General features: G+C 38.8%; 1 protein-coding gene across 1 annotated transcript in view; it reads right to left on the reverse strand.

Moving 5' to 3' along the window:
- Positions 1-12888, reverse strand: part of ANO6 (anoctamin 6) — a 44744-nt gene that overhangs the window by 15693 nt on the left and 16163 nt on the right. The window contains exons 4-11 of the mRNA XM_053943548.1: positions 11923-11988; positions 10049-10327; positions 9577-9690; positions 7624-7739; positions 7069-7203; positions 5667-5772; positions 4362-4422; positions 951-1096 (exon numbers count right to left, since the gene is read on the reverse strand). Coding sequence (XP_053799523.1) covers positions 951-1096; positions 4362-4422; positions 5667-5772; positions 7069-7203; positions 7624-7739; positions 9577-9690; positions 10049-10327; positions 11923-11988 — 1023 coding nt within the window. The remainder of the gene's footprint in view (positions 1-950; positions 1097-4361; positions 4423-5666; positions 5773-7068; positions 7204-7623; positions 7740-9576; positions 9691-10048; positions 10328-11922; positions 11989-12888) is intronic.

Here is a 12888-nt window from a genome sequence, read left to right on the forward strand (position 1 = left end):
AACTGTCTGAAAGGAACTTTCTAGCTATGACTTTATATATTCAAGGTGGCATTGGTTTATAAGCTTTTAAACAGGATGAGTTTTTTGATAGTACAAGATATTAAAAAGAAGACTATACAGGATAGTTTCAACTATGGCAGTTAATTTTGAAACTTTTCAAGTGCCCTCTAATAAACATTAGTATAACGTGGATGGAATGTGAAAGCAGTGTAAATGATTAGATAAAAGACAGAGTAATCTATTGACAGAGAATAATAAAAAGTGAAACTGAACTTGAGTAAGCCGCTGAAGCTAAAGCTACTCAAATGTATAATAAACAGAAATCTAAACTAAGATCCTCATAAATATGAATCCTTTCACTGAAATGAGGTTTATCTTTATCTCTGCAAGTTTGTTGTTATTAATCATAATTTCATCCGTATGCACTTAGCAACAATAGCTATTTATACATGCTTCAAACAAAAACATCTTCGGTTAAAAACATTCCTGGCATCATATATAATAATACATTGTTTCCCTCTATTCACCTTTTTTTCCTGATGCATTCCTAGGTAAAGATAGCAAATGCTCTGTGATCTTGGCCTCTGGCAGCAACAATTAATAATTTCTTGGGGGATTTAATAAAGTAGACTTAGTCTTCTAAGCTGGGGATGATGCCTACTTCTGTTTATTTAAGACAGAGGAACCTCAGCAGCGCAGTGTCCTCAAACAGGCAACTACTTTAAAGTGCTTTCAGTTAGATATCAATTCCTCTCCCTGCATCTGTACTTTATCAAGTCAATGTTTTCAGGCCAGCTTATCAATTTGAGGCACTGCTGATTTATAAAGTCCTGATTCACCATTTTCATAGTGTCTGCTCACAACATGTGAGCAGTGTCTGCCTACAGCAGTAGGCATACATATGTCTGCCTACAGCAGTAACCATCACCAGTTGTCAAAATATTCCTTACCTGTGTGACTTCATTCATCACTACATGAGTGCAGCGAGCTTCGTATTCTGGGCGAACTTGCTCTTCTTGCTCTAAGTACTCAACTGTGTCCCATTCATACTCCAGTTCAGCCTGCCGTCGCTTCCAAAACTCCAAAAAAAAAGTAACTATCCAAATGATAGACAAAATTAGCAATAAGTACTGGATACTACTTGCCCCCTCTGGGCTATAACACATGGCTCAGTATTCCATACAGCTTATCACAGACATGGAATAAAACCTTTATTAGCTAATGCAATGGCAAAAACAACTGGATCTACTCCTTAATGCAGTTATGATTTTGGATGAATATGTACTTTAATATGACAAACCTGAGGTAAATGGTAGTGAAACCAGATGCTAAAGAATGTATATACTTTATGTATTTTCTTTCTGCCTAAGGCCAAAATAGCACTTTGGATTTTTTATTACAGACTGCTTTGAAAAAGTTTAACATGGGATATTTAAGAAACTAAATTGAATAGGTGAAGACAAAATGCCCGAAAGTGCAGACTTCTAGAAAAATTAAACTCAGTATGCTAAAAATTATCCGAGGGAAGAGCTAATGCTCATTCACACTGCAATTTTTGTGTAGACAAGTTATCAATTTGCAGACTACAAACACAGTGTTTTTTCAGGTAAATCTGCTTAAAAGCAGCCGTCTTTTCTCCTCTGCTAGCACAAAACTGAAGAGACTGCAGCTCTTTTGTACAGCATGGGCTGGCTGGGCCAGCTGTTTCCCTGGAACGTGCTGCTGCAGCTGGAACTGCTGAGGGATCAGGTACACAGATGCCTAAGCGGTAACGATTAAACATGAATCCAGCCAAACTCATTACCTTGTCCCAAGACATTATGCAGGCAGATCTGGCATCAGAGGCAATGACAAACCCAGATGGAAAGGCTGGGAGGAGCTCAGGATGCTGGGTGTCAATATCATGCTCCCTGGCACACACCTGGATGCTTCATTCTTGAAGAGGGTGCAGTCTCAGATTAAATGAGTGGTGTGGCTCTGCAGCACTATTTCCAGGAGAAGTAGTATCCAATCACTGCACTCTCATTGCTCTCATTGTCTGGGAGTAATTAACCCTACAATTGGATTTTTTTTTTACTAGTTTGGCCTTTCATTCTGAATGATGAAACCTCAGCAGCATGCAGTTACAAGTCCAAACATTAAAGGTTATGCCTAAAATCAGGTGTGGTTGAAAAATCCCAAACTGAAACATTTAAAAGCCAGGAAACTCCATGGGCTGGGCTATGAGATGACCTTGGCACCTGCAAATGCAAAACTCCAGAAAACCTTGCTCCCCTGATTACTTGGGGGCTGCTTTCTCAAGGACTTCTCCACTCCTTCATGCTTAGAAGCAGCAAGGACATTGCAAGCAGTGGACCCAGAGGGTCTCATCTGCTTTCTCCTGCAGAGCAAGGACATTAGTCTTCCTTTAATTGCTGCCCAGCCCAAATCACAGGATCTACTGGCTAGACTGATTTGTTCCAGCTGCAAATTCAGCTGCTGCTGGAGAGCCCAGAAGTGCAGGGACTCCTTCTGTGGTCATAGCCTCACGTGCTAACTGTGACAGAAGGGTACATAACACAGGGACAACTCTCCCAGCCCCCTATTAGCTGTGTTGTGTCTTTCAGAGCAGGAAAGGAGCTCCTCCTAGATTTGCCATTTTCCTTTTATTTTGAAGCAAGATTGTTTCAACAGTGGAAACAAATGACATTTCAGAATCAGAAGATCAAAGCAGTCATTTCATGTCATATTGAATGGTGTCCCTTTTTTGTGTCCCTCAACACTACCCTTCAGGCTGGCCCAGGTATTCTGCCTCTGAAGCTGTGTCACCAAGGTCTGAGAAGAAGTGCCTCCATTAGAGAACATTTCTTGGTTTAACTGACCTTGCTCAGGGAGGGGATCCAGGAATGGGAGCAAGTGAAGTGGAAGCTGCCTCTTGTTCATGACCTTTGCCAGTCTAGTCTTACCAGCAAAGGGAGAATTAATGTATAAAAAGGGCCAACTCCTGAGGCCAAATTCCCTGGTGTTTTATGGTGCTTTAAGATTTTTGAATGAATACACACAAGAAAATATGCACTTATTAGAAGTGTATTGATGATAATGATGCAATAATATGTCTAAGAGTCTAGTATTAATTTTAATTGTTTTGGACAAGGGGGTCTAAAAAAATAATAGAGCAAGATGAAAATTACAGCTGGAATTACACCAGGACTAGGGGTCATTTGGATTCAGTACAATTTTGGTTGAATTTCTGTAATATAATTCACCTCTTTATATAGTGGACTTACAACAAGAATACTAATAGATCTTGCAGCCATCTCTATAACCATGAAGCTTAACTTTGTAATTATTGCTCCTGGAACCATTCTTCAAAACAGGAAGCACAATTTTAATTAAAAACCAAATTGCCAATAAATTAACTCTTGATGTGATGGGAGAAGATTACATTAGTATCAAACTTCTAATAACTTTTAATTTAGTGAATTCCCTGCTGGTATTTTGACTTCAGCATATGTTTTGGAAAAAAAGCTTCTTTTTGAAGTTATACATTTCATTTCTTTAAAGCAAGAGTTATTTTGAAGCACTTTAGATCATCATAGGGAAATAAAAATACAGTATGTTTTACAAAGAAAGCAAATTTTGTATTCTTGTCAGCCTATATATGAATTTAAAATATTACATAAGATACATTCTCTATAGCACCTGGTATGCAGACCTAACATGGAACTTCCATAATTACTGGGTAAGACACTGCAATAAAAGACAATTAACAAAGCTGCTAATATTAATAAAATAAATTGCTTCTAGGAAAAGAAACCTTGCCTTGAATATAGCACCAAGTGTTTTCAGGTGTGGGAAACATCCTGGTTTCATGTACATTTACTCTGCTAAAAGATAAACTGAGTGCTTGTAAGCTACCGCACTTTTTACAATCAGCTTCTTAAATAAAGAGAGAATGAAAAAGTTCCTGGGAAATATAACAAATTACTATTTTTAAATTACATTGTGCAGTTACATAGCTGTTAATAGCACAAGCATCTCCACAAGTCTTTGGGAAAAAGCCCCAGCTCCTCTGACAGATATACTTAAGCATGTGGCTGGCTCCTGCTGGATGAGCATGTGGCAGTCTTAACCACCTCCCTCAGACTTTTCTTCAAGTCATCAAAACAGAAAGATACTGAAGACTAATTTTTAAGACAACAATTTTTTGTTTGCTTATGGTGAGTTCCTGTGAATGTGCTTGTTTTCTATGGAACTACTTTCCAGTGAATTCCTAAATGCTAGCAAATTAAGTCAGTGCAAATTTATCCACGTTTTCTTGGCTGATGCTGGAGGCTCGGCCAAAATTAGATAACAAACCACAGTTGTTGAAATTGACTTACCCCATATTCCCATAAATACTGCAAATACCAGTGTTCCAAAGCTATCAAATATACAGAGTTTCTGGAAAAGTGGAAAAGAAAAAAAAGTCTTAAAATATAACCAACCATTTTTATTCTTCTACACCAACCCAGAACAGAACTCAGAAGCTGCTTACTGAAAATGTCGATTTTCAGTTTTTGTGTCATAACAACCCTTGTGGATAGTGCTTCCTCAATGTCTGTTCATGCACACCACTTTCCGGTAAATCAAGGAAATTAAATGCCAAGTTCAGAATTAAAAATAAAAGCCATATATGCATTATAAGGGATAGTAAAATGGTGTGCTATCAAACTTCCTTCCATCTGTTGCTTACTAAGAGGAAGAACAGTGCTTCTGGTCTGGGAACTCAGGATAGAATTATGGATTGTTAGTACAGCCACTAAGGCCATGGGCACATCTGGTTCTCATAAGCAGGATAACAAATAAGTTAGTTAGTAAAACCACACTCTGATGAAATACCTCTGTGGTCACTATCTCCTTTTTTTTTTTTTTTTTTTTTTTTTTTTTTTTTTTTTTTCCCATTATAGCCTTTTCCCTGCAATCTTATTTCTTGTACCGTGTAAGCATGCTGATATGGAACACATTAAAGTCGCGCAAAATATTTTTGATGAGTAGCTGAAAAATTGCAGTTTTGGGACTGAATCTATGGAGAGGAATGATGAAAGGCTAACATTAGCTTAGTGAGACAAGGTAATGGGGAAAGAAAGTGAGGTTCCTTTTGACAGGAATAAAGAGCAGACAACAGGACATGGCTGTGTGACAGCTTCTGTCATAGCCATGAGCCTCTCCTTGTACCCATCTTCTCCTTGGCAACACAGATCAAATTCAAGGCATAGATCCAGATAACTTCTTCATGCAGGGAGGAGGCAGAAATTAGAAATGTCAAAACAAGCTTTAAATGTTTCCTTAGAAAAATTGATTCAGAGTTACTGAATCAAGGCTTTAACTGAATCTTTCCTTCCCTCAAAAAGAAGTACCCCCAAATGAAACCAATTTTCAATTGAAATAACATTTTATTCTCCTATCAAATATCGGCAGTAATGTGAAATAAAAAAGACTAAATTTTTCATCTTAGATCAAATTGGAGCAATTAATGTTGGTTTATCTTTTTGAAGTTGAGTCACTGTATCAAAAGGAACAACTATTTGCACATCTTTAGCAGCTCTGCAGAACGCTAACGGAGGACGAACACTGTTTTATATGTAGTAGTAGAGAAAGTGCAGCTAAAGTTCAAAAGTGTGTCTACAAGCTGTAAATGTAGTTACCTTGGATGATTCACAAGTGATGGTGAGGTTCCAGTAGGTACATTCTTTATCACACTGAGGGCACATTATGATACTACCTCCTATGTTGGGGTCACATACTTCTTGGCTAAAAACAAAACTAGTCAGTCACTCACCAACACTAAATTCTTTAGTCCTTTTTCACACATGAAGACAGTGCAATAATCTCGGGGAATTAAGGAATAATTTACCAGTGATCTGCACTCAAGAATTCCACCCCCACCCCTTGCCCTGGCAACATATCCCCATTTCCATTCATAGTCCTCATCTCAAAAATGGATGACACATGAGGAAAATAATTTCCATCCCTTGTATGTGGTGGTAATTCTCAAAACTGCCCACACTAAAAATAAAAAAGCTCTTAAAAGACCTCGCTGTCTTCAGTAGGAAACCCACAGTTGCATGCTCACACATGCTATCGTAGCAAGTTTGAAGGGAGAAGGAAGACCAGCACAACCTAGCAGAACAAGGAATAGCTGCAGAGTCCAAAGGACTTCCTCGTCCCTGTGGTCTCCTAAACATGAACAGATTGGAAATTGTACAGAGGGGAGCTGCCGCAAGGACTCATGGGTTTGCAGATCTGTTTCCTAAGAGATGGCAAAGGAGCCACCATCTTACACATACTAACCCAGCATGGGGGAGGCTTCCTACACAGGTAGGTAAACCTACATCAGGGGGGTAAACACCAGGGAGGGAGCTGAGCTGTTTAACTGAATTATAATTCTGGCAAAAAGCTAAATGGGTATAAATTGGGCACAGGAGTGGAGCTGTGGAATAGCCCTTCAGCATGGAATGTGAACACCCTTCCAGGAGGGGTTATACAACTGGATGGTCCTTTGACACAATGCCATTATTTTTTTTCCCCTGGGTCATTTGGCCATAATTGAATTTTGTTGTATTCTGATGAGAGAATCTGTGTCATGGCTATGCCTTGCCTTCCAAGGTACCTTAAGCAGCTGAAGGCCCCTGTGCTGTTGGTCTTCATATATTTTCCCAAATTAAAGGAAAGAAATTTTTAAAGTCTTTGGGTATCTAGTGTAAGGATTACCACAGTGAAAATGATGTATTATGGCAGTTTGTATTGACTTCTGATTATCACTCTTGTCTTTGTGTTTCTACACTAGGTATGGTGAACCTCATGCAAAATATAAATAAAATTATGAAATAGCAAACTCCTAGACATCTATCACTGTAATGGTCCATGGATATCCATTATTTATCTAATATTTTATGCCTTTGCCTTCAAATACACCATAGCAGTTGCTCTTGGGCCCTTTAATTTTGCCTCCTTCATTAAGCAGTGTCTTGCAAACCCTGTACTGTCCCCCTGTGTACAGGACTGATCAAAATTGTATGTGATATTAAACCAGGCCTGATCAGATACCTCCATGTGCAGTTGTCCTTTTTCAGGCATCCATATAGAAAACAGCCAACTCCTACAACCGCAGCCACAGTCAACATATTTGTGTAAAAGCCCAGCCAAGCAAAGTAGATGCCAATTTTCTCTCCATAGTATTTCCTGTGGAGGAGAAAGGTGTGGGTTTTTTTTTTTTTTTCTGAAATGCTAGTAAATTTGCATTTTTGTTTCAAATGGCTCTTCATTTCACACATTTAATGCCAATCCATATTGTAATAGTCCTCTGGTTTCAACTTTGGGATTGAAGTAGTATTGCATGCTTTTGTAAAAGGACAGAAATGGGGGGAAAACAGGAAAAAGAGAAAAAGATCATGCCTCGCAAAGAAAAATTTTAAGTGGTTGCCTTTTCATAAATCAGCTTATCATGAAACCAATCTCAAAATATGCTCCTGTGCATGAGCTGATCTGGGTGTATGTATCTTTCCTCAGAACTGACCTGTGTCTCTTTGACTTCCCCAAAACCAGACCTATTAGGTAGATTTCTCATTCTCCCTGCATTGGTCCAATGCCAGTTACACCAACCTGATGAAATCCAGGGGTTGCAGTTTGAAAATGTTTTTAGGATGAGCCCATTCTCTGTAGAGGAGATATCGTTCACTTGGGCAGTTGGGATCAGTTGACAGGTGCCTAAAACTTGACTGCAGAACAGAATAAGCGTGAGAAGATAGCACTAAAATCTAACCAGTGCAGCTCATCTCTCATCTCTATAGACAATCTCTATGCCACAAAGATAGAGTCTGGAGGAGCTTTTAGACAGTCTTACTGCAAGCTAGGAAATCAGGCAGCTCTTAGAGCACACCAGAATTCAGAAGATTGTCAGAAAGGCACTGAATGCTAAAGTAAATGCTATACATATGTGAGCTGAAAATAGCAAGGACTCATCATGAACTTAATCTAAGCACATGTCAGCGCCTTGGCACTTAAGAATAGAAAATAAAAAAGGATCCATTCTAATTAGAGAACAGGACTGAACTAAAATGGATTTTAAGTAGCATTAACATGCTACACATGCTTTGCTTCAAAATAATACTGTACTAGAATACAGGCTGGAAAGACTGAGGGAAAAATCCAGGGCCTCTAGTCTCTGTTTTAAATTTAAAAGAGAGTTCATATGGAGATAATCTTTGTATTTCCTAGTAGGCTATAAAAAACCTATTTCAATAAAACCTGTTTTGTTTGAGACATTTTCCATTCTATATCTGTGATGCAACAACATGAGTAATATTTGTAGAAATCTATCGGCTACTTTTAATTTTCAGTATAGCTATTATGTATAATTTCAACTGTATAAAAAGACAGTCATTAATTACTAGTCATACTGAGTCCAAATTCCCCATGCCATGATAGAAATAGCCTGCAAGGCATGATTTAAATCTTTAAAAGGAAACCTTAAAAATGGCTAGTCACAAATTATATGAATTCTATTCTGTAAAGCTTTGATTACTTACAAGAAACATGGTTTGTCTTGATTCTGCCTTAAAAATTTCTTTGAAAACCTTGGAGGCCTCCTAAATATTTTAAGCCAAGTCCATGCAGCTGAAGTAGTTATCATTCCTGACCTCCCATGATCTCAATGTCTCCTCGACAGAACACACCTTGGACACAGAATGGTGGCTCTGAGGGGGACAAGTTGGGATGTTGTGGTTATGCAATAGATAGAATACAGAAAATCAGCCCATAGTTTTTGCTCACTTTGCATTCACAGCCTCACATGGAGCTTTTTCTTTGTCAAATATTATGAAATCTGATTTTTTTCTCCTTGATAGTTTTTTTTTGTGCTATTGCTAGCCTTGGCATACAAAAAAAAATCAGTATAACTTTCAAATAATATAATTTAAAAAGCTTCACAAGTGTAGCTGCAAAAGCTGGATTTGTTATTATTGTGAGGTGAAATTGAAACCAGTGAAGCTTTTTTCTGCAAGATTCTGACAACACCTGTGAGGCATTGGACTGGCTCGGCAGAGTCTTCCTGTAGAAACCTGAGTCTCATGCATGTATGCTGCAATGTTTGGGAACCAAGGGACCATTTCCTCACTGTGCAAGATTTTCACACATCCTAAAATGAGATTTGTAGTCTACATCTTTATCAACAGTGTTGATAGGAATTTTAATATTGGAAAATTGCATACTAATGAAACATTGATTTAGGACTGATAATGCAGTGTATCATGGAAACTATCTCTCAGTCCAGGTACTTCACTGAAATACCTCTCCCAGAAAATACAAGTTTAAGAGAACTCTCAAGTGAAATATATTGTTTTTCATCTATAGAAATATATTTTTAAGCAACAGTGCTTTGGAAGAAAATCTCTTTAGCAAAACCACATCCTATTCTTCTATGTAGATATATCAGTCCAAGAAAAAGGCAATGAATAGTGCTTCAATCCTTTGATATACCTAGAGGATATATATATATATAGATATAGTTCAGACCTCTATTTCAAAGCGCAATTTAGTTACAAGCACCGGACTTACATCATGAAGGGGAAATGCTGCTTTGTAGATTCCAGTGTCCAGTAATTTGTTAATGCCAAACTTTTTCACATTATTTTTTGTTGCATATTCTACACGGGACAGGATAAAATGAACCTGAAATTTAAAAAAAATATTTTTGTGTCCTTGCAACCTGAAAGAAATCATATACAGCTATACCTGTCTCAACATACAATAAAGTTAAGAAAGAGTGAGCAGTGTAAACAAAATTAATTGCACAGGGTGTACAAACCATTAAAATCCCTCCTTTAAATTCAGGTGGAAGAGAGATAGGATAAATATAAGTAACGTTTTCCTTCTGGATTGCCCAGACTATTTCATAAATTACACAGGACTATTGCATCTCAAACATTTTTAATTTTTTAGGATGTTTTAATGAAGGCAATTACACTGATTTGATAAAAGGAATAGCTTCTTTTTATGGGTAAATGCTAGAAATACTCCATAGACTTACAATTCGGCTTCTAGTTGCAGGATTGAAAAATGTGTCTTTGTCTTGGATATAGAAGTTGGACAAATGTTCCTTTTGAAAAGGGGCAGTGAAAAACTCTTGCTCAGGTTTGATGATATTTTCATCCACCCTGAAGAGTCTACTGAACCAGTTGAAAGCTGAGGCTCGGGTTTTCAGGTCATTGTGTTGCAGGGGCATTTTGATGTGCATAACCTCAGCGTACATGCACAGCACTTCCCAAGGTGCATGCACTTTCACAAAAATAAGTTTCTCATCCAAAACCTGAGATGAAAGAATATTGAAAAGAAGGATGTAAGCAAACGACTTCTCATCTTAACAACTCTTGAACTATCTAGAATTTTCTTTCTCTTTACAGCTCATAGGTGACCTAGTCAAAGTTGCATTCATTGTCCATCCCTGCAAATATATCATTGGCTTTTGTAAAAGCGCTGACATGAAGAAACACTCAGGCAGATGAAGGCATATAACGGTATATAAGAAAAGGCAGCTAAATGTTCACTTAATGCTTAATGTTTACATCTCTGCAAAGTATTTTACAAAGAAATTTAAGTGTAACACTTTGCCCATACTGGGTCATTAGGACTCTTTTTACTTGTAGTTTGACAGGGCAGGCACAGCTCTGCAGCTGACAGTAACTCCCAGGCAGCTCAGTTACAACCCCAGTGTGATGGGAGCAGGCTAGGCACTCATGGTGCTCCTGGGCAACAAGAATTCCAGGCTTCCTAGAGAGAATTGGGAGAGGGAAAGGGAAATTAGATACAACTGCTGAAAAAGACAGCATGTGGCACATTTGCTCCCAGTGGAATGCCCGAACCAGCAGCAGTATGCAGTGGGAGCCCTGACAGCCACTCCTCCTCCTCCTGTCTACACGTGACCTGTAGACCTACTGCTGCCCTGCATTAGTGAGTGTCAGCCACATGAAATTTCTTTATGTAGCTCATTGGCTCAGGAGCACTGGTCAGATACCTGATCCATCCTGGGGAAATGTCCCAAATGTTTTTCAGTCATAATCACAGCAGAACTATTGAAGACTGCAACATGTAACTATCACACCAAGTCTGCAGCAGCCTTCCAGACAGCAAGCATTTACTTATGAATGTGAAGAACCAGACTGCATTCTTGGACATGTAGCAGGAGCCCTCACTGCAGACAAATAAATACTGTGATGCCATAGATTCTGAGTCTAATTTGGGAGGAAGGGGCAAAGTGACCATTTCTGAAGCTCACTATAGACTACCAAACAACAACAAATTTAGACTGGAAATTATTGTCCTGGAGAGGGAGACACAGATGGGGCACAGCTGCCCTGCAGGGTAGGAAGAAAGAGAAGGCATTTGGAGGGGCTGTAACCCTCACTGCCAGAGCCAGCAGCTCTGCAGCTGGTGTGCATTGCCACAGTGCTCTTGAACTGCCTGCAGGCAACATCACAGCCTTTCGAGAAGCAGAGTCATGCGCAGGAGCCCTGCATTGCTCTTCTGGCAGAGGCATTCTGCCCCAGACACACACACTGGCTTCCCACCTGTACTACACAGCCAGAGTATGGGAAGTACCTCTCTGCAGGGTACAGACCGTAATTTTTATCTTCCAAGCTCTGAGCAAACATGAGCTATGTAATCTCCCAGCTTCATGATGTAATCTTCCAGCTTCCCATCTTTTATTTTGCAGAGGAAGGAGCAGACATAAATTAAAAAAAGATTTTGCATCAGATCACAAAGACACTGCTAACAGAAGAAAGGTAGGCCTTTTTTTCTTGAGGGGAGAGAAATCTTGCAGTGAATTTATATATCCAGTTTCCTTAATCCCACAGGGGCAGCTCTGCTCTCAGAACAGCCATTCACACAGAGAATAGTACTCACCGACCTCGTCGCTTCTAGTTGCAAGCCATTGTTTATCAGGTTTGATTCATATACTTGCCTCTTCCTCTGTTAAAAGATATTGAACACTGTAAAACATCTGTTCCAAATTTCACAAATATGTATGCATAGAAAAATGGAATTGCCTCCCGAAACCATAATTATATTATCTCTATACCCCACTTGATAGCTACTGTGGTGATGCATACAGTCCTACCTACTAATTAATCTGGATCAGTTTTTTTGTCGGATATGCAATATTGCCCTCAGATGCTATTGTGGAGGACTTATCCTCTCAGTTTCTGGTACATTACAGAGGGGTAAGTGTGACTCAAATTTTGAAAATTTTTAAATCTACTCCTGAAATTTTGATCTCTTTCACCTTTAGTCACTAAGCGAACTACATTAATCTTCCTTTAGAAAGTCTTCATCTCAAATGCTTTCCACCCCACTTTCCTTCCAGAAACCTGTAACTTCATGCTTTCACAGTAATCATACGAGTTCACACAGTGATTCAAACTGTAGTATCCCAATATATTTTAGTCCATGGACTACATCCCCAAAAGAAGAAGCTGAGAGCTGTAGCACTTGTAGAGTCAGCGGTGCTATTCCAGGAGCATTTAATGTCCCCAGAAGGACACAAGTTTTTCTCAGTAATAATCAAATTTTTACTGGATCATTTTAATTTCATTTCATAGTTACCAGCACTGGGCAGATAGTGAGTTACAAAAAACCTGAAATGTCTTTCTAATCTTGAATCTGTTTCTCCATACAAATGACCTCCTCCCAAGAGACACAGAAACATCCCCTTTCCCCTCAAATACAAAACATACAACTCCATAAGGGATTTACAAGAAATTTTGAAACTTCATGTGAAGCAATCAAATTTAAAAGCTATCTGCACCAACTGGGTAGTTTCTCAATGATTTGTTTGTTTATATGAGTCAAGGGTAGCCAGCTCTCCCTGAA

The sequence above is a fragment of the Vidua chalybeata genome, chromosome 5 (genome assembly GCF_026979565.1).
Source record: "Vidua chalybeata isolate OUT-0048 chromosome 5, bVidCha1 merged haplotype, whole genome shotgun sequence".
Classification (NCBI taxonomy): Eukaryota; Metazoa; Chordata; class Aves; order Passeriformes; family Viduidae; genus Vidua; species Vidua chalybeata.